The sequence below is a fragment of the Suncus etruscus genome, chromosome 8 (genome assembly GCF_024139225.1).
Source record: "Suncus etruscus isolate mSunEtr1 chromosome 8, mSunEtr1.pri.cur, whole genome shotgun sequence".
In the NCBI taxonomy this organism is placed as follows: domain Eukaryota; kingdom Metazoa; phylum Chordata; class Mammalia; order Eulipotyphla; family Soricidae; genus Suncus; species Suncus etruscus.
In genome coordinates, this window is record NC_064855.1 from 63,541,549 (window position 1) to 63,563,645 (window position 22,097).

The 22,097-nt window shown below is 36.4% G+C and overlaps 1 protein-coding gene and 1 non-coding gene across 2 annotated transcripts in view; both read left to right on the top strand.

Annotated features, from left to right (window-relative positions):
• RNASEH2B (ribonuclease H2 subunit B) overlaps positions 1-22,097 on the top strand; it is a 73,904-nt gene that overhangs the window by 33,387 nt on the left and 18,420 nt on the right. Inside the window, exons 4-5 of the mRNA XM_049778829.1 lie at positions 3,146-3,222; positions 6,100-6,214. Coding sequence (XP_049634786.1) covers positions 3,146-3,222; positions 6,100-6,214 — 192 coding nt within the window. The remainder of the gene's footprint in view (positions 1-3,145; positions 3,223-6,099; positions 6,215-22,097) is intronic.
• On the top strand, positions 14,344-14,476 carry LOC126016568 (small nucleolar RNA SNORA51). The gene has a single exon (XR_007498361.1). It is a non-coding gene; the product is annotated as a small nucleolar RNA SNORA51 (small nucleolar RNA).

Genomic DNA, 22,097 nt, shown 5'->3' on the forward strand with positions numbered 1-22,097 from the left:
TCCTGATACAAGTTATCAAGTTTCTCTCTCTCTCTTTCTTTGTTAGGTTTGCCAGTGGTCTATCAATCTTGTTTATTTTTTCAAAGAACCAACTTCTGCTTTCGTTGATCTTTCGGATTGTTTTTTGAGTTTCCACTTCGTTGATTTCTGCTCTCAGCTTTGTTATTTCCTTCTGTCTTCCTATTCTTGGGTCCTTTTGTTGAGCATTTTCTAGTTCTATTAGCTGTGTCATTAAGCTACTCAGGTAAGCTCCTTCTTCCTTCCTGATGTGTGCTTGCAAAGCTATAAATTTTCCTCTCAGTACTGCTTTTGCTGTGTCCCATAAGTTCTGAGAGTTTGTGTCTTTATTGTCATTTGTTTCCAGGAACCTTTTTATTTCCTCCTTGATTTCATCTCGGACCCACTGGTTATTGAGCATGAGGCTGTTTAACTTCCAGGTGTTAAAGTGTTTCTTCTGAGTCCCTTTGGAGTTCACAAATAATTTCAGAGCCTTGTGGTCAGCGAAGGTAGTCTGCAAAATTTCTATCCTCTTGATCTTATGGAGGTATGTTTTCTGTGCCAGCATGTAGTCTATCCTGGAGAATGTCCCATGTACATTGGAGAAGAATGTGTATCCAGGTTTCTGGGGATGGAGTGTCCTATATATATCCACTAGGCCTCTTTCTTCCATTTCTCTCCTCAGGTCTAGTATATTCTTGTTGGGTTTCAGTCTGGTTGACCTGTCCAGTGTTGACAAAGCCGTGTTAAGGTCCCCCACAATTATTGTGTTGTTGTTGATATTATTTTTCAGATTTGTCAACAGTTGTATTAAATATTTTGCTGGCCCCTCATTCGGTGCATATATGTTTAGGAGAGTGAATTCTTCCTGCTCTACGTACCCCTTGATTAATATAAAATGTCCGTCTTTGTCCCTTACAACCTTCCTGAGTATAAAGTTTGCATTATCTGATATTAGTATGGCCACTCCAGCTTTTTTATGGGTGTTGTTTGCTTGGATAACTTTTCTCCAGCCTTTTATTTTGAGTCTATGTTTGTTCTGACTATTCAGGTGCGTTTCTTGTAGGCAGCAGAAGGTTGGATTGAGTTTTTTGATCCATTTAGCCACTCTGTGTCTCTTAACTGGTGCATTTAGTCCATTGACGTTGAGAGAAAGAATTGTCCTGGGATTTAACGCCATCTTTATTTCAAAATTTGGTGTGTCTTTTGGGTAGTCTTGTCTTAGATTAGGTCTTTCAGTTTTTCTCTTAAGACTGGTTTTGTGTCTGTGAAGTTTCTGAGCTGTTTTTTGTCTGTGAAACCATGTATTCTTCCGTCAAACCGGAAAGTGAGTTTTGCTGCGTATAGTATTCTGGGTGAAGCATTCATTTCATTCAGTCTTGTCACAATATCCCACCACTGCTTTCTGGCATTGAGTGTTTCTGGTGACAGGTCTGCTGTAAATCTCAGGGAAGCTTGCTTGAACATGATTTCCCCTTTTGATCTTGCTGTTTTCAGAATTCTGTCTCTATCTGTGGGATTTGTCATTGTGACTAGGATGTGTCTTGGGGTGGTTTTTCTGGGGTCTCTTTTGGTTGGTACTCTTCGGGCATGCAGGATTTGATCACATATATTCTTTAGCTCTGGAAGTTTCTCTTTAATGATGTTCTTGACCATTGATTCTTCCTGGAAGTTTTCTTCCTGGGTCTCTGGGACTCCAATGATTCTTAAGTTGTTTCTGTTGATCTTATCATAGACTTCTATTTTCGTCTGTTCCCATTCTTTGACTAATTTTTCCATTGTCTGCTCATTTGCTTTAAGTTTTTTGTCCAATCTCTCCTGCTGTATGGAATTGTTATGTATCTCATCTTCCACAGCACCACTATTCTCAGCTTCTGATACCCTGTCCCAGAGCTTATCCATTTTGTCATTCACTTCGTTTACTGACTTTTTCAGTCCTGTTAGTTGGCATGTTATTTCAGTTTGGAGTTTTGTCATTTCTGCCTTCATATTTTCTTGGTTCTTATTAGTGTTCTGTTCAACTCGATCCATGGTTTCTTGGAGTCTGTTGAGCACCTTCCATATTGCTAGTCTAAAGTCCTTATCTGAGAGGTTGATTAGTTGTTCAGTCATTATCTGGTCCTCAGAATTGTCATCTTCATTCTCTATGTCTGATTCTGGCCTGCGTTGTTTCCCCATTGTCACACTTGTATTGTGGGTTTTTCTACGTGTTGTGGTGGTATTCATTGTCTATATGATGTAGGCAGCACACTCCTCTGGCTCCTCCCTTTCTGGATGGGCTGACTTGCCTCTAAGGGAGGGGAGTCCTCCGTGGATGAAGCCTCACACTGGGTCAAATCTTAGGCCTGAGCATGCAACAGAGAAGACAGTCCAGAGAGAAATGTTTGCTTCTGTGATATAGCGCCGTTCTTAGTGTGATTTTTCCTTCTTGTTGCAATGGAGTTCTTTCCTTAGAAAGAGTGCACGGCTGCGTAGCGAAGCGGAGCGGCCGTGCTCCTCTGAGCCTCTTTTTGCCCCACTCGCAAGAGTTTCACGCAAGAGGACAGTAGACAGACATAGACAGGTCACACTCACAGTCTTTCACAGTTGAGCCCCACTGGGCCAGTGTACTTTCGCGGATTTTCCCCGCCTGGTGTCACACACAGGGAGCCAGCTCTTGCAAAGCTTAGCCGGTTTTTATGCTCTGAAGTCCCTCCCTGGAAATCAGTAGTAGCTTATTCTAATGAAGAATTAAGTACCTATGTTTCCTGTATGCCTGGCTATGTGCTCAGAAATCGCCCCTGGTCTATCCTAGTCTATCCTAGTCTGTCCTAGGCTAGCCCGTGCAAGGCAGATACCTTACCGCTAGTGCCACCGCTCTGGTTCCTGAAGATGATTTTAACCAAAAATAAATAAATAAATAAAATTAAAAAAAAACTTTGGTGTCTTGATTTGCTTCTGCATAAAAGATTTTGAAGTTTTTTTGAGTTGAATCTTGCAAGTGACATTCTGTCTTTTGAGAAAATTATACTCTTAGGCCAATGTAAGAACTTTGAAGTTTGGAATTTCACATATATTTTTCTTCAAAACTGTTTTTACAATAGGATGAGATTAAATGAGTCAGTTGCCCTCCCAAGACATCTAATTCATTTTGCTTCTTTTTCTGTAGGTGGTCTTCTCCACTTTGCAACACCTATGGATCCTCTATTTCTGCTTCTCTATTATCTTATAAAGGCTGATAAAGCGGTGAGTTTTTTAGTTTGGAATATGGACAGAAAACAGAATAGATCGTGCTTTTGCTTGATCTCCTCCCTTCAATAATTCAAATGTTGATTCCCTACCATATATGATTTGGTTGTATAGAACACATGTGTCTCATGTTCTAGTATGCATCAGAGCACTGACATTCATACCTGAGAACCAGCACCTTAATCTTAATCTTAAACTAATTTACCCTTAACCTCTAATTAGCTCATCCTTGGTATTGTATGCCTTGTTTGATTATAGCCTACATATGATCTGTATTTTAACAGTAAGTACTACTCAGTTTAGAAATATGAGACAAGTGTTAAGGAAATCACCATTAGCCTTAAGAGATAAGTTTACTTGGGCCGAAAAGACCATACAGAAATTAATCACCTTTCTTATATGTGGCCAACCTCAGGAGTACCCCCAGGACTGAGTAGTCAGTCCAAAATACAGAGCTGGTAACTCCCCAGCACAGCTGAGTGTGGTCCCAAACCCATAATCTGAAGAAAATAAAAGACAAAAATAGGGATGTCTTTATTTATTTGTTTTGTGTGAAACTATTATGTGCCTAATAAAAGTTCATGAATGGGGAAACTCTAGTGGATATTTACAGAATCCCAAATGGATAAAATTTATTTTTTGCAATATAAAGACAATTCATTTTGATAGTATTATCATTTAATTTTAGGGCACCTTTATATACCTGAGAATTACTAAGGATGCAAAAAAAAAAAACTCCTATAAGTTTCTAGCAATTAACATTCACTATATTAGAAATCAAGACTGAGAAATTTAAAATAATTTATTGTAATAAGACTATTACATGTAAACATAAATGGCATGCTTTAATAAGGCAGTAACATTCAATGAAGAGTGGCAATATTTTACATCTGCTTTAAAGGAACAATCTAATCTGGAATTTTTCAGTGAGGAAACTAACTATTATTTATAGTATATCTAGGATAAATTACTGATGCACATTTAAATCCTATTTTGGTTTGGTTTCCTCTTTCACAGTAATGTTGGGGGGGGCTGAAAATAGTATAGGAAGTAAAACACTTAACACTTACCTTGCATGTAGCCCCCCAATCCTGGTGCAAATTACTGGCACTACATCTGTTCCCCTAAGCAGTGCCAGGCTTCACTCCTGAGCACAGAGCCAGGAACAACTCCTGAGAACCGCCAAGTGTAGAGCATCCCCATATCCTCCAAACCCCCACAGAAAAGCATGTTTTGCATGAAGGAAGCCCTAGTTCTATCTCTGACACTGCTTGATCTCCTGAGCACCACTGTGAGCAGTCCCTGAACACAGAGCCAAGAGTAGCCTACAAGCACTACTAACTATATCCCCATCCCAATAAAAAAGAATTTCCCTATTTCACTTACTCTTTTCCTAATATTTCCCTATTTCCCATTATGACTCATGAACTAAAACTCTGGCTCAGTAGTCTCTGAGTTGCTGGACTGACTCAGGTTGACAAAGAGATTGAAATAGAATTGCTGCTTAAAATGTGGTCACTTGTCTTTGTCATCCATCTACTTTCTCTAAATACTGAAAATATCTTTTAAATTTGGATTTCCTTCTCTGCATTTTAAATATGATTTTTTTCTATTTGGTTACAAAGGTATTAATATGCATTTATGAAGCATTGACATATTTTTTAATTTTAAGGTTTAACATCAGTAAAATAATTCTAACCTGTTAATAACTATAAAATGCAATATTGTGTTTTATTTATAAGAATATATGATAAAGAAAACAAAAATGAAACATTACTTAATACTGAAATTATTTGTTCCACATAGTTCTACCACAACTGTGTGCAGTCCATTTTATATAAATAGAATCTTGTCTAAAGTAATTAAATATTTAAAATATTGGTAAATGATGGAAGAATATAACATGTAAGCAGAAAACTGATGACAGTAAAACTTAGAAAATGTTAATAATGTTAATTAATATTACTGTCTAGAGGGAAAATTTATTACTTATTAACCTAAATGAAAATATAACATACTGTCTGTCATTCATGATACTGAATAAATGAGAAGCTCTCATTCTGAAAACCAAAAAGAGGTGCATTCACAGAAAACCAATCATACACAGCTTTTGGTCTTCAAATGGAATTGCCACTAAAACAGAAAAGTGGAATTAGAATTTTACATGGTAAAATTGTATCTTTACTAAGTCTGCCAACCCCAAATAAGGGCCTAATCTTTGAGACAAACTTCTCACCAATTAGCCAATTTACTAAAAACTAAAGCTAATTCAAAGAACAATGTTCTGAATTATTTTGTCCTGCACTTCTGGCTCAATGGTCACCAGGCCTTATCTTTCTAACTAGGTCTGACATATCTTTACAGCCTCAAGCTGTCTAATCTTTATGATGTTCTATATGGGAATTATTGTGAAACGGCTTCAATTGGGGTTTTGCCTGTTGTCACACTTTTTTATATCCTGGGATAGGAGGTAGGGTTGTAGGAGGTATACTTTGGCCATGTTCTTGAAGATGATCATACTCATGGTTCTGTCACTTTAGCAGGTTCTCTATTTGGAGTAGGTCAGACCTTCCCCTGCAGTCTTTTCTCTGTAAGTTTCCATAACTTCAAAGCTTGTTCCCTTATTTATCCCAGGTCTCTACCCCAAATGTAGATGGCTTATTGATTAGAACCCCAATATTTCAAAGGTCTCCTAAGGGAAGCAGACAATCTATTCTGGAGACTCCTGAGTTTAGATTTAGAGTGAAGCAAGTGGCTTAGTTGAAAGGCTTAGTCACAAAGAAATATAGTTTCATTTTTTTCTACATGTGTAAATTTCTTGACTGAAATGCTTGTATTCTAATTGAACAATACCTACTTTTATCTTCCCTTCAGGGAAAATTTCAACCCCTAGATCAGGTTTTGATGGATGACATGTTTCCAAATTCCATCTTATTGCTGAAACTTCCTGAACTTGAGAAGTTACTTCAACATGTGACACAGGAAAAAGGTATAGTATGACCTTCGAAAACAGCCTTAAGACTGGACATTTCATTTGTAGGAGAAATAGTTAAAGGCCCTCTGAGTATAATGCTGATACTATGTCAGACATATGAAAAGTTGACATATAGATCTTCTTTAACTTGCCAGTGCCATTTTTCTATTGCAACTGAATTGTTTTGTTTTTGACATTTCAATCAATAAAAACACAGTGTTCTATCTCTACAGGACCAGCAATCATGAAATTTAGGCTTTAGTCTCAGTTCTTTTTGAACTAGTTTCTGATTTAGGTTGTTTATTTAACTGTTTTCTGCCTTAGATTTATCATTTTTCATTTCTGGGTGATTATCTGTTAAATAATTAGTAAAACTAAAAAGTCATATGAAACATCTTTATTAATCCAAGACACTTTTGTTGAATACTACCTAAGTATATATACAAGTTTGGGATTTTAGGGATACTTTTCTCACTTTGGTACAGATCTGATTGGTTAAATGACAAGTAGGACAATTGCAACAGAAAGTATTGAATATGAGCTCTGGATTTTCTGGGACACACAGGACAGTCAGATAGCTGTGGAGTGTGTTTTTTTACTTTCCTAGGAATGAAGACTTCTAAGTGAAGTCCTGAAGGGTAAGTCAGAGTAGCAGCATTATCAAAGGCATGGATACAAAGAAAAGATTGTCAGGAGTTTACAATAGCAAGATAGAAGAATGGTGAGCAAGGGTTCACCTGGTGAAGGGTCTTGTATGTGTTTGAACTTAACCTAATGGTAGTAAAGTCAGCAAAGTTAATGGAGCGGTGGCAAAATGTGGAAAATATAATAGCCCAGATTTAGGGAGCCTGCTAAAGTTGCCTAGACAAAAGATGATAGATGAGCTTAAGAGATGAAACTAGTAGGAAGATAATTTTTAAGTTAGTTGAATCATAGTCAAGGATAAAGAGAACTCTGGGATGACTTGACTGTATCTTGACCAAGAGAAGGTGATCTTTCAGATGATAAGGAGGGTACATAGGTAAGAATAGACTAGGGACAATGAAGGATTTTAAATACATACTTACTTGAATCTTGAGGGGTGAAGTGAGATGAAGTGCTTGTGTTTTGACAAGTTAGTAACACTATATAAACTAAGCCTTGCCAGTCTCCAAAAATCATTCCTGTAGTTTTGGGGTTAATAAGAAAACAGTGTGAAAAACCAAAACAACAGATAATTCGTTGTGGTTATTCAGAGTCATAGACAGTTTGGCCAACTATGACAGTTCTTTTGGGACCAAGAAAAGTGTGATTCCAAGAAGTGTAAGTTTACGGTGGAAAGGGAAAGAGCCTCACTGATTGCATTTCACATTTGAGGGGGTATACTAAATTCACACTTGGCCAGACTTTCCATTCTATTTTGAGTCTAAGGGGAATTTGATGCCAGGGTTTTATCAAAGCAGTCACATTAAAGATATTCCCTCATGATGAGCTTGGCAGGAGACAGCAGTCTTTTGTTGGTGACAAATGAAGTAGCTCATAGCTGTTTCTGAAACCTAAAGTGATCAGGCATAATCAAAAGTCATTTGAATTTTGCCAAGTAAACTGAAAATTCAATTAAGTCATTGTCCAAAATCTTATTTGTGTAAGAACACTTAAAAGGAAACCTTGATACACAAAAATAAGAATATTCATTCATGAGTATTTGTCAACTTATTTTATCTTTCGAATCAAGAGCTTCCCTCACTTCTCATTCCTTCTTCCACTTTAAACCTTGTTTACTATTTGAACACTTGTTCTTATCTTTCACTTTTCAATTTTCTCTGACTTTAAAAAATTGCTATAATTGAGTTGCTTACACAATACTACTTATTTGTCTCTTAAGTAATCATAATATTGTGCATATCTTCATAGAAAAAGATGTATATCAGTCTGTTAGCCTCATATACAGAACTGACTGGGGAAAAAATGGTATTTCACCTAGTTTTTATTATGTCCAGGGGCAAAGTAAGCTGTTTAGAAAAATTGTTGTGTCTTTTGTAAAAGGCTTTTTTTTTTTTTTTGAGAATAAGACATTAAGGATTTTATTAATTCTTTCGTTTGAGGGTGTAGTTTTAGTTTTAAACCTTCCATTATTTTAAGAATTACAAACTAGATCATTAGAAAATAAATTTGTTTATGAACAAATGACCCAGGTTTCTTGAGAATTGGGTACATCTTTTACCCTATAAAATTTAATCTGACTTTCTTTGTGTTCTGCCTTACTCCATTAAAAAGAAAGTAACATTTAAGACCTAGAGATTTTAGAGAACTCTAAATATGTATATATTGACAGCTACTTACAGATAGAATAGTTGCTTGGAAAATGAAAGCAGGTAGGTAAAAATGACTTTAAATAAAATATCTTGTTATCTTTAAAAGTTAGTGTATTTTTCTAGTAGGAATGAATTGATTTGGTTTACATTCCCCTAATGACTAACTGCATTGAGAATATTTTTATGTCCTATTGACTATCTTGTTGAAATGTCTATTTGGCCATTTTTTAAGTTGAGATATCATTGATATAAAACATTAGTTTCAGGTATGCAACAAAGATTCAATATATAAATATTCATGAAATTATTTTTACAGTAAGTCTAGTTACTATCTATCTCCATACATAGAAAAGATTTACTGTTTTTATTGATTTAAGATCTGTAATTTATAATACTATTAATCTGTTAGTGATAATTTTTTATGCACATACTTCCAGCACCACACCCTTCACCAGCATACCCACCTTCCTCCTCCAAGGACCTCAACTTTTTTCCCTTTTCAAACCTTCCCACCACCTCCCCAGTTGAGTTGCATGAACCATATCTTGTTAGATATTTATTTGTAGGGGTTTGAGAGAGAGTACAGTAGGTATGACACTTGCTGTGCATGTGGCTAATCCAAGTTCAAACTCGTACCACATATTGTCCTCCAAGCCAGCCAGGAGGAATTTATGAGTGCAGAACCAGGAATAACTCCTGAGCATCACCAGGTATGGTCCAAACTCAAAAACAGACGAACAAACAAAAAAGCAACGAAAAGGTTTTGTTTCTTATGATGAGAATTTTGGAGAACTAGTCTCTCTCTCTCTCTCTCTCTCTCTCTCTCTCTCTCTCTCTCTCTCTCTCTCTCTCTCTCTCTCCTCTCTCTCTCTTTCTCTCTCTCCTCACTTTTCTCTCTCTTTTTGTATTGTTCTGTTTTGCTTCCAATGGTCCTCAAACTACGGCCCGTGGGCCACATATGTATTTATTCCCATTTTGTTTCTTCACTTCTAAATAAGATATATGCAGTGTGCATAGAAATTTGTTCATAATTTTTGTTTTTACTATAATCTGGCCCTCCAACAGTCTGAAGGACAGTGAACTGGCCCCCTGTTTAAAAAGTTTGAGGACCCCTGCTTAGACCAACAGTTCAGAGGCTTACTCCTGGCTCTGTACTCAGAGATCACTCCTGAAAGTGTTCAGGGGACCATGGAAGTGTTCAGGGTGCCAGGAACTGAACCTGAGTCAGCTGTGTGCAAGGCAAATTCCCTAATCACTATACTATCATTCTTGCCCCCAAGAGATCTAAATTTCAAATGTGTAATATTATTAATCATAGTCATGTGGCATATAATACATGATGCATGTATATATATACATATATATGTATGTATATGACAATATATATCCTAGCTCCAGAATTACTTTGGGAGAGATGCTTGGTTTCGGAGTTATACCAAGCAATGATTGGGTTATTCTTGGCTCTGCATTCATATATCACTCCTGGTGGACTCGGGGGGCGATGGGATGCCTAGGATCAAACCTGGGTTAGCTGTATGTAAGGCAAATGCCCTATTCTCTGTACTATTGCTCTGGCCCCAAATTTATTTTATAACTGGAATTTTGTACATTTTTACCCCTTTACCCATTTTATCCACCTTTTATCTAACCATCAACCTGGCTTTTATCCTTACATTTGCTTGTTTTAAAATTCCACATATAAGTGAGAACAATGGCATCTGTCTTTTAGTTCATTTAGCACAATGATGTTGAGGTCCATCCAGGTTGGGACAAATGTTTTTAGCTTAATTTAATTGCTATGCTTATTTAATTTTATGATACCAGGGACCAAACATAGGATCTTTATACATGCAAGACTTTTACTCTACCACCAAACTACATCCTTTTCTCCTCTTTTTTTTTTTTTATCTCTAAATGTTGTTTTTGTTGCTCTTGGTATCAGGAAGCTGTTTTGTTTTCACTAAAATAAGATACTGATCAGTATAGGAACAAAACTACAAATAACAACTTTAGAATCAAGCTTCTTAGAATAACTGATCTGAAAGATGAAGAATTTAAAGAATTACTTGTATCTCATACTTAGCCGTACATTGTAATTAGTACTTGGCAAAATTGTTTGAATCATGACACTTTAGTTCTCTTAGCTTTCCAGTGGTGAAACATTTTTCTGTTAAACATTTTCTATTAAAAATGTTTTTCTTGGGGCTGGAGCGGTGGCACAAGTGGTAAGGCGTTTGCCTTGCACATGCTAACCTAGGACAGATCACGGTTTGATCCCCTGGCTTCCCATATGGTCCCCCAAGCCAGGAGTGATTTCTGAGTGCATAGCCAGGAGTGACCCCTGAGAGTCACTGGGTGTGGCCCAAAAAGCAAAAAATAAAAAAAGTTTTCCTTCTCTTCCCTTTTTATGTTAATAGGATGTCGCACATTTTGATTATAAGGCTTGCCAGAGGTCAATACTCCTAGTTATCCAATTTGATCAGATGTATATGAGAAATATATTTTGGCCCAAAATACTCATTTCATGTAAATTACACTATCACATTTTGGAGACTGGCTAATCATTTAAATTTGGAATACTATTCAGTTGTAAATAAACATTTGATTCAATTCTGAATATTTTATTGTGAGGGTTTTAAATAAGAAGACTGCTAAAAACTGGGAAAGTAATATTCATGATGTAGAACAAAAATAAAGTAGAAACTTGATGATTTTGAACTTCTATCCTCTCATAGGTACTGTGCAGATAGAGTAAAGCCTGAAATGCTCAAAATTTTTGACTAGTTATTTGATATTAGCCTCCAGATGCTGTCTTGAAAAGTCTATGGTATTAAAGATCTGGTTAAGCCTGCTAGGTTTATGAGAACTTTCCCCCATTGCCTTCTCTCTGCCAAATAAATCCAGCCAGGGTTGTTTGTATCCTGAATGATGATTGGCAGTGACTTTAGTTAGCACTGCTTGCCTTATTCCTGAAGGAAATGATGTGTCTCTGTTTGTTATCTCTGGGGCTCAGCATGTTTCTGGCCGAAGAAACTTGTATTCAGTGGAGAAATGATAGGGGAAAGGACTAATAAAGGGTTATGAACTTTATTTTGAGTGTAACACTCTGTTTCATATTGCAAGCAAAGGCTATACTGTAGTGCCTGATGTGATTAACAGGAAGAGCCAGGAAAACTTACCTGATTAAAATAACCCATGTACAGTTGCCAAGTTTCTATCCCCAGGAGGCAGGGGAAAAAAAGACCATATGAGTTTCTCAGTTATGGAAAACATTGAGAAAGTAGATGTGAAAATGTGCTCTAGGCAGTTTGTACAACAATACATCAGGGAAATTCAAGTTTGTGAACTGGTTACCCAATTGCTGAACATGCTGTTTAATTGTGGACTCACTTTTATTCCATCTTTATTTTGTAAATCCAATCTTTCCAGATGTTTGAGACCAGTTTTATAGGTACCAGACATTGGGAAAGAAAACTTTCCAGCATGTGCACATATTACTTAATTTACTAACTCTCACAAATATTAAATTTATGCTACAGAAGAACTTGTTAGAGTTTTTTGCGTAATTGTAGGTAATCTGTGTTCTTTTTGAGCATTTTAAATCTGATTGCTTATCAAAACTTTTGTTTCAAATTAAGCAGTAGTTTCTATCCCTGTGTAGCATTTTCGGATAATCAAGCTGCATGTTTCTTAGTGACCATCTTTTTCATGAAATAGTTAATTAGAAATAAATGTTTAATTATAAACTTACTAGGAACATAAATAGAGAATCTGCTGGCCTTCATAAGGGATTCTACCATAATTTAAGGAAGAAATAGAACCCAACAAAAAATAATGGCTTTTATAGTAATAAAAACAGCATGGTACTGGAACAGAGACAGGACCTCAGACCAGTGGATTAGAACAGAATTCCCAGACATAAACCCCCAGATATATAGCCAACTAATATTTGATAAAAGAGGCAAGAATATGAAATGGAACAAAGAAAGCCTATTCAACAAATGGTGTTGGTACAACTGGAAACTCATATGCACGAAAGTGAAAATCGACCCATATCTCACTCCTTATACAAAAGTCAACTCAAAATGGATCAAAGATCTGGAAATCAGACCTGAATCTATAAAGTTTATCGAGAATAAAATAGGCAGAACACTCGAAGACCTTTATATTAAAAGGGTCTTTGAGAATGGAGCACCAATGGCAAAAACGTTAGCATCAACTATAAACAAATGGGACTATATCAAACTAAAAAGCTTCTGCATGGCAAAAGAAACCCTACTTAATGCAAGAAGACAGCTAACAGAATGGGAAAAAATCTTTTCACTTGATATATCAGATAAAGGGCTGATATCTAGAACATACAAAGCGCTCAGAAACCTGAGTCCTTCAAAACCAAACGAAGCCATAAAAAAATGGGGAGACGAAATGAATAGACATTTCTCTGAGGAAGAGAGAAGGATGGCCAACAAACACATGAAAACATGCTCACCTTCACTCATCATCAGGGAGATCCAAATCAAGACAACAATGAGATACCACCTCACACCAGTGAGGTTGGCTCACATCAAAAATAATGGGAACAACCTTTGTTGGAGAGGATGTGGTATGAAAGGAACTCTCATTCATTGCTGGTGGGAATGCCCCTTGGTCCAACATCTATGGAGAAAAGTCTGGAGAGTGCTCAAAGAACTCAGAATTGAGCTGCCATTTGACCCAGCAATTGCTCTCCTAGGCATATATCCCCAAGATGGAAGGACATTCATTCCAAAATACATATGCACCCCACTATTTATTGCAGCACTCAGTATAATAGCCAAATCTTGGAACCAACCTCGATGTCCAACAACAGATGAATGGATCATTAAGATGTGGTACATATATACAATGGAATATTACATGGCAGTTAGAAATGATACAATCACAGACTTTGCAGCAACGTGGATGGACCTAGATCATGTTATGTTAAACAAAGTAAGTCAGAAGACAAAAGAAAAACACAGAATGGTAGCACTATTCTGAAACACCTAGAATACATAAAAAACAAAAAAAGGACATTGAAGAAGCATAACTGCTAGAACCACAAAGAAAGACTCCATAAACTCCATTCCCTGATCTGCACAGCCACCAAGATCTCTAGAAACAGGTCTGATTTTACCATCCAAGATAAAGTAGAAGTCTTCCACATACCACGAAAGCAGCAAGAGGAGAATAAATGATCTGTTTTTTTGACGTCTTTATTTTGGTGTGGAGATTACGGTTGATGTCTCCAATATTATTTTATTTTATTTTGTTTTGTCTTTCTCTTTCTTTTTTGCACTTGAGTATGATTTGATTTCAGAACCGAGATTATTGTGTGGTGCCTGTCTTTATTGTTGTGGTGCTTATCGGTTATTTAATTCGATATTTTTTTTTTGTGTGTGTGTGTGTATTGTTGTGGTATTTTAATTACTTTTTTCACATCCTCTCTCAAACTGAGGTTGGAAGCCTCTAGACAGGACTCTGCCTATTTTCAGTATATTTGATTTTTGATTGAGAAGAGGACATATTAGGTGATGGGTATTCCCCTGATTTAATGTGAATATGTACCCAAAATACTACAGTGAAAGATATGTAAGCCATTATGGAAAAAAAAATTGTGTTTTTAATCAGAAACTTTCTTTGACTTACATGTATTATTATTATATTAATTATATTATATGTTATGTTATGTCACTATATTATGTTATATTAGTTTACCTTATTAGGTTAATCAATTTTGTCCTTTAAATGAATTCTTACTTAAAAAAAAAAAAAAAAAAAACAACTTTAGTTTGCCCTGAAGAAAAAAAAAATAAATAAAAGATAAAATAAGGCCTCCCAATTCTTACCACAGGCTGTGTTCTTTACACTGGCTGTATAGAAAGAGGAGGTACAGTAAAGGCACCCCATATACACCTCAACACAGGCCCCTTGCCAGGTATGTATTGTGAATTGGGGGACAAAAAAAAAAAAAAAAAAGAAAAAAAAAATAATGGCTTTTACCAAAAATGTTTTTAGGCTAATTTATAAAATTTTTTGGCTAACACCAAAATCAGAATTACATCATAGGGAAAACTAGGTCAATATCCCTTATGAGCAAAATATTATCAAATCATAAATAAAAACTTAAATATAGAAAATGGATTATAATCAAGAGTTTATTATAGTTATACAAAATTGATTGAGCACTAGAAAATCAACTAGTATTCATCATATTAATATATTATAAATGAGGGGCCAGAGAGATAGCACAGCAGCATTTGCCTTGCAAGCAGCCAATCCAGGACCTAAGGTGGTTGGTTCAAATCCCAGCGTCCCATATGGTCCCCCATGCCTGCCAGGAGCTATTTCTGAGCAGATAGCCAGAAGTAACCCCTGAGTACCTCCGGGAGTGACCCAAAAACAAAACAAACAAACAAATATATATATATATATATATATATTATAAAGGAGAAACTACACAGTCATCTCAGTAGGTACAGATAAAGCATTTGACAAAACTGGGGCCAGAGCGGTGGCACAGCAGTAGGCATTTGCCTTGCAACACAGCTTACCTAGAACAGACCACTGTTTAATCTCCCAGCATCCCATATGGTCCCCCAAGCCAGGAGCGATTTCTGAGCACATAGCCAGGAGTAACTCAAGGTATGGCCCAAAACACAAAACAAAACAAAAATATGACAGTATACTTCAGGGTGGAGAAACCCTGTATCTCCTAGGTCACAGAAAGTACCTCGATAATATCCCTAATAGTTACTGTGCCTATGCAGGGGGAAAAAGAAAAAACAAGAACAAAATAATGATTTTTGGTGTAGATATTGAAGTTGATGTCTCCAATTTTATTTTATTTTATTTTATCTTTATCTTTCTTTTTGCACTCCAGCATGGTTTGATTTCAGAACCAAGACTATTGTGTGGTGCTTGTCTTTATTGCTGTAGTGCTCACTGGATATTTAATCTGATATTTCTTTCTGTATTGTTGTGGTGTTTCAATTACCTTTTTCATGTCCTCTCTCAAACTGAGGTTGAAAGCCTCCGCCCATTTTCAGCTTATTTGATTTATTTTTTTATTTTATTTTATTTTTCTTATTTTTTTTACCCCATTCTATTGCTTTTCTTTCCTTCAAACAAAACCACATAACTTGAATTATCTAGCTCCACCTCTCAAATAGAGGGGGAAACAAGGGAGGATACCAGGACCAAACAGATATATGATCACTAATAGTAAGCTGGACAAAGAGGGGACCACCTACTCTAGCAGCCCGGGGGGGTGATGATGGAGGATATGGGTTGCAGGAAGGGAACGGGGATGGGGGGAGTTCAAATTTGGTAATGGGTATTCCCCTGATTCAATGTTAATATGTTAAAATACTACTGTGAAAGGCATGTAAGCCAATATGATCAAAATAAAAATTTTTAAAAAAGGCATTTGACAAAATTTAGCCATAAGTAAATTCTCAGCAAATTAAAGACTGAAGGAATCTTCATTAATTTGATATAGTTTTCTCTTCCTTATTCAAGGGGGCCCTCATATAATGCTCGTAGTGAAAGATAATATCAAATCATATGTATTTTAACGTACACTTATAATTAAAATACTTTATTATAAATCCATCATGGTAAGAGCTTAACAATAACAATCATAAAAATGTAAATGATAACAATCTACTATAATAAAAGTATTTAAGTATGATTTCTCAAAGTATCTGTACATGTTATTTTGAGACCATTGTTAGTTAACCATGAATCTGAAGCCACAGAAAGTAAAACTGGATATGAGGGGATTATTGTAATGAGAATCTATAACAAACCTAAATTAATATTATGTCACTGAAAAATAACAGGGAACATTTCCCTAAGACAGGTTAAAAAATATAAGGGTGACATACAACTTCTATTCATCTTAGTTATGGAAATCCTTACCAGTTCAAAAAGACAAAAACAAATAAAAAGGTTCACCGGGTGTGGCCCCAAAGCAAAACAAACAAACAAACAAAAACCCAAATAAGTTATACAGAAGGAAAGGTAAAAACTCAAAATGACTATACAAGACCCAGGAGATCCATCTTTTAGGACTAAATATGTGGGTCAGGTTCAATACCCAGTTCCATAGAGTCCACTGAGCATCACTGGGTATTGCCCTGGAAATCCCTGAGTAATGGTGGCATGGCCTGGTAATCCCTAGTGTTATATATGAAAGCATTTCCATAAGATTATTATCTCTGCCTGTTGTCCCACCTTTACCTTCCAGGAGGGGGCGCTGTTGAGAGCCTAGTAGATAGTCTGGGAACGAGGTAAGGAGGGGGTGGGAATCTTTTGGTAAAGTTTGCTACCGGCTCCAGGTGCTAGTAGACCTGCCCATTTCTGGGAGGGGTCTTTCCTAGGTAACAAAAGGTTTTACCTCAGGGCATGGATTTGGAGGATTGATTGGGAGGAGAGATTGAGAGATAGGAGCCACACCTGTTGGCTAGGACCCTGAATAAAGCTTATGTCTCCTGAAGCCTGACTGCTGTGAGTTTTCTCCCCGCTGCTCTCCTGAACCTGCAGACCTGCCTGGAGAAGCGTGGAAGAGCATGGCCTGGGCCTGCAGAGAAAGGCCTCTCTATCTATCCATCCCATCACCATCCAGCCCCATCAAGCGCTGTTATTCTACACCCTAGCACTACAAAGCTAGAGCAGCTTGATGAAGATGAAGGATTTGAACATCCCAAACCCTTCATCGAACTGCTAGCCAAATGGACAAGAATCACTACTGGGAGCTTTGGAGCACTGCTTGGAAAAACCTCCACTTCCATCACAAAAAAAAAAAGGAAATTACCAGTATTTATTTTTAAATAATACAACCATGTATATAAAAAGCTCAAAGAAATTTATCTTTCAAATATCATAAACTAATCAGCAAGGCCTTAATGAGAACGATATGCCAGCCAGTGGTATTTTATTACTAACAATGAACAGATAATGGAACACACATTTATAATATCAGTAAACTAATTTAGTAAAAAAATATACATATATGTATAAAACATAATACAGACCAATACACTGATCATTGCAAAATTTTGCTGAGAGAAATTAAGGGGAATTATATACCAATGAGATCTACCAAGTTCATGAATTGCAAGGACTAGAATTATTCTGTCCTTTTTTTTTCCAAATTGATATGTCAATTTAATGTAAGGTCTGACAGTCATTTAAAATAAAAAATTTTTTGGAGCCAGAGAGATGGCATGGAGGTAGGGCAATGCAGAAGGAAGATGGTTCGAATCCTGGCTTCTCATATGGTCCCCGGAGCCTACTAGGAGCCATTTCTGAGTGAGCCAGGAGTAATCCCTGAGCGCTGCCAGGTGTGACACAAAACACAAAACAAAAAAAAAATTTTTTTTTTATTGAAACCATTATGATTTACAAGTTCTTCATAGTTGGTTGTCAAACATAGCAATGTTTCAGGGCCAATCCCACCACTAGTGTCAACTTACTTCCACCATTGTTCCCAGAATGCATACCATGCCACCATCCTCTATCTCATGTCCGCTAGCATAACAGGCCCATTTTCAGTTTTGGATGTTAAAGTTTGGGTCTCATGATTTTATTTTTAATTCTGGCTTGGATATTTAGTTCTGTCCTTTCTTAACTCCACCAATGCAATGCTCCTGATATCTCTTGGCCCTTACCCCCCATCCTTTCATATTTGTGTTTCTCCTCCTCCATTCAATTTCTTTCCTTATCACTATACTCTGGACTGGCATTCAGTTTTTAAATAAAAATGATAAGCTGATTCTAGAACTTAAGTGACTTTGCAAATAACCTACAGTACAATTTTAAAAAGCAATTTGAAAAAGGAACAGAGTCCAAGAATTTACACAAGCTGATTTCAAGATTTACTAAAGTTACAAGGTCATAAAAAAACTAAAAAAGAAAACAAACAAATATGTGGCAAAGGATAAATACATAGATAAATACGATGGAAGAGAGGAGTTGTTTTCAGTCCTTTCCACACCTGTGTACTTTAGACCCGTTTTCAACCATTTTGTCAGTCAAGTGGCAAAAATTGGCAGGAAATTTTTGTAGATCATAACTGAACAATAGAGTGGCTGTTGAAAACCACTAAAATAGAGAATCCTGCAGTGTACCTACATTTACATAGTTTATTTTTATTTATTTACTTTTTAACCAATGTCAAAATAGGAGAAAGAACAGTCTTTTCAACAAATGACCTGGGCAGGTTGGCTATTCATGTGAAAAAAAGCTGCTGACCATGGACCTTGACATCACAATCTTTCAGAAAAACTAACTCAAAATGGATCCTCTCTTAAATTCAAAAGTGAAAATTACTGGGCTCTAAATGAAAATAGGAGAAAATTTTGTGATCTTAATACTAGGCAAAGATTTCCTATGACACAAAAGTACAGACCTTAAAAAGATTTTTATATATATTTTATTTAAATACCTTGATTACATACATGATTGTGTTTGGGTTTCAATCACGTAAAGAACACCACCCATCACCAGTGCAACATTCCCATCACCAATGTCCCAAATCTCCCTCCTCCCCACCCGACCCCCGCCTGTACTCTAGACAGGATTTCTATAACCCTCGTATGTTCTCATTATTAGGATAGTTCAAAATGTAGTTATTTCTCTAACTAAACTCATCACTCTTTGTGGTGAGCTTCATGAGGTGAGCTGTAACTTCCAGCCCTTCTCTCTTTTGTATCTGAAAATTATTATTGCAAGAATGTCTTTCATTTTTCTTAAAACCCATAGATGAGTGAGACCATTCTGCGTTTTTCTCTCTCTCTCTGACTTATTTCACTCAGCATAATAGATTCCTTGTACATCTGTGTATAGGAATATTTCATGATTTCATCTCTCCTGACAGCTGCATAATATTCCATTGTGTATATGTACCACAGTTTCTTTAGCCATTCGTCTGTTGAAGGGCATCTTGGTTGTTTCCAGACTCTTGCTATGGTAAATAGTGCTGCAATGAAAAAAAGTTTAAGTATATTTTATTAAAAGTTATTTTCTGATTTTTAAAGGACACCATTAAGAGTAAAAGGGAAAAAGTCACAATTGGAAGAAAAGGTTTTCCTGTTGTCTATATGATAAAACATGTATCCTAAATATATGAATTGGCAAAAGGTTGAAATGACACTTTTCAAGATTATGAATAACTCTTAGACAAATGAAAAATTTTAAATGTTATTAGTATATGGATAAATTTAAATTAATATCACAAAAAGGACAATAAATTTAGAATAACTAGAACTTATTTACCTGACTTCTTGGAGCATAAGATAGTATATTATCACAATTCCCTATGTTTCAGTAATTCTGCTTCTCAAGAATAATGTGCTACCCTGCCAAAGCTTGAAGAAAGTTTAGAGAAACTTTTGTTTTTTATAGTCATCTTTTCAAAATAGTTTAAAACTGAAAACAACTTAAATGTCCTTAAATAGGTGAGTGGTAAGTAAAGTGTGGGATGCCATACACAAAACACTGCTCTTTATTTAAAGAAAAATACTCTTACCAGCTGCATCAAAATGGATACAAAATGGATGAATCTCGAGGAAAATATATTGAGCAAAAGAAGATGGTCATACACACCACAAATTATATTTCCTGTGAGTTTTATTTCTATGTAGTTTTTATAAAGCAAAAATTCTTCTTGTAAGAACATATAAAAGTAGCATAAGTCTTAACTGTAGAAAAATTAGCAGAAGTCTTGACTATAGAAAGGCTTGATAGAACTATTTGGAATGATGGTTATTTTTTTTTTTAGAAGGATGGTTATTTTTATATATTTATTTGTTCCAAATCCTCATATTGTATACTAAAATAATTTCATTAGTCATATACTTCTTATTCCTAAAAATTATCAAAGGAATTACTGATATAGCACAAGAAGTTAAGCCTCCTGGTTAAATCATAGTGATTGTTAAGAAGGGGGTTGTTGCTTTCATTTTTCTTTAAATATTATTTTAATATTTTAAATATTTTGTTTTTGGTATTTTCTTTCCTCAATGTCACCACTAGTTCATGGAATGGAGACAGAATGGCAGGAGTGAGTAATAAGTAATGACTGTGAGATTGGAGTCTGGATAACAGAGGATGGTTTTCAGAGGTTTGGTTTTAGATATACAGAGCCTTAACTTGAAGCTTGGGTATTTCCTGGAGGGTGAGGGGGTTGTTCAGTCTTGCTAAGACAGGATGAAATCACTCCAGGAGGAAATGGAAACAGAAAGATCAGAGGAAATTGTCAACAGTCATAGAAAACAGCAAGCAATTTATAGAACCATAGTCGAGTGTCTCCCATACAAAACTGGATCAGAGATGTTCTGGTGAAGCTCTCGTTGATCCTCAGTGAAAGGAAAAGCACATCCAATAGCTTTAAAGGCAGCTTGCGAAGGCAATCCCATGTTGCCTCTTAATAGCTGAGAGATTCCAGACAGTTTATTTTAACTTCACTTAAACCTATTCCTTTAAAGATATGGAACAAGAAATTGATTTTCACCTTTAGATTGATTCTGAGCATTTAGGAAGAAAGTGTATATTAGGAACTTAACCCAGACTTGACTATAGTTTAATTTCTGCCCTTTTTTTTTTTTTTTTTTTTTTTTTTGCTACAAGATTTTCAGTTCAGAATGTTTTCTTAACTTAATATTTAATGTGTGCCAGATACTTTGCTTCCAGAGCTATGTGAATCTACTCCCTAGCAGGTGACTTGGTGTATAGAGTATAGGGGTATGCCCACAGTACAGTGGAGAAGCCCATTTTCTCTGCTTTGTCTGAAGGAGCACTTTCAAGAGGGAGAGGATTAGTTTGCATACCCTTGCAGGGGTCTCAAACTCAATTTACCTGGGGGCCGCAGGAGGCAAAGTCGGGGTGATCCTTGAGTGCAAAGTCAGTAGTAAGCCTTGAACATTGGGGGGTGTGACCCAAACAACTAAAACAAAACAAAACAAAAAAAAGATTCCTCTAGGGCAGGGCCACAAAATGTTGTACTGAGGGCCGCAAACGGCCCGCGGGCCGTGAGTTTGAGACCCCTGCTAGTACGGAGTGGAAGAGAGGAAGGAACAGATCGAGCAAACTGTAGAACATTCATACAGAAAATGTTGGAAGTCGAGGAAAGGGTAAAGTGATCACAGTCCAGTAGGTTTCCTTGGGAGAACCCCAAGCACAGAGCTTTGGAGATGATTTGTTTCAGGGAAGTATATTATTAGGAAAGTTGAGTCCAGTTTCCCTCTGCCTTGTATTTCTGCAGACTTTGCTGAGGAAGTCCTGGCTCCAGGACACTGGCACTGATTGCCCCAAGAATTCTCAAACTTCTGACAGAATGCCTTTTGCAGCGTTTCCCTTCTTTTCCTTACTCTGGTGATACATTGTGAGAGGTTGGCCCGTATGCTAAGATCACTGCAGAATTCTGCATCCTACCTAATGTTGCCGCAGTTGACAACCACAGACTGTAGGAGGGAATAAAAGTATAGAAACTAAGTCCAGCTCCTCTTACCATTTGTTGCAACTCAGCAGTTCAACAGACTGCAGAAAATGATCCTGAATAAGTCATTTCTATTTTTCCCTGC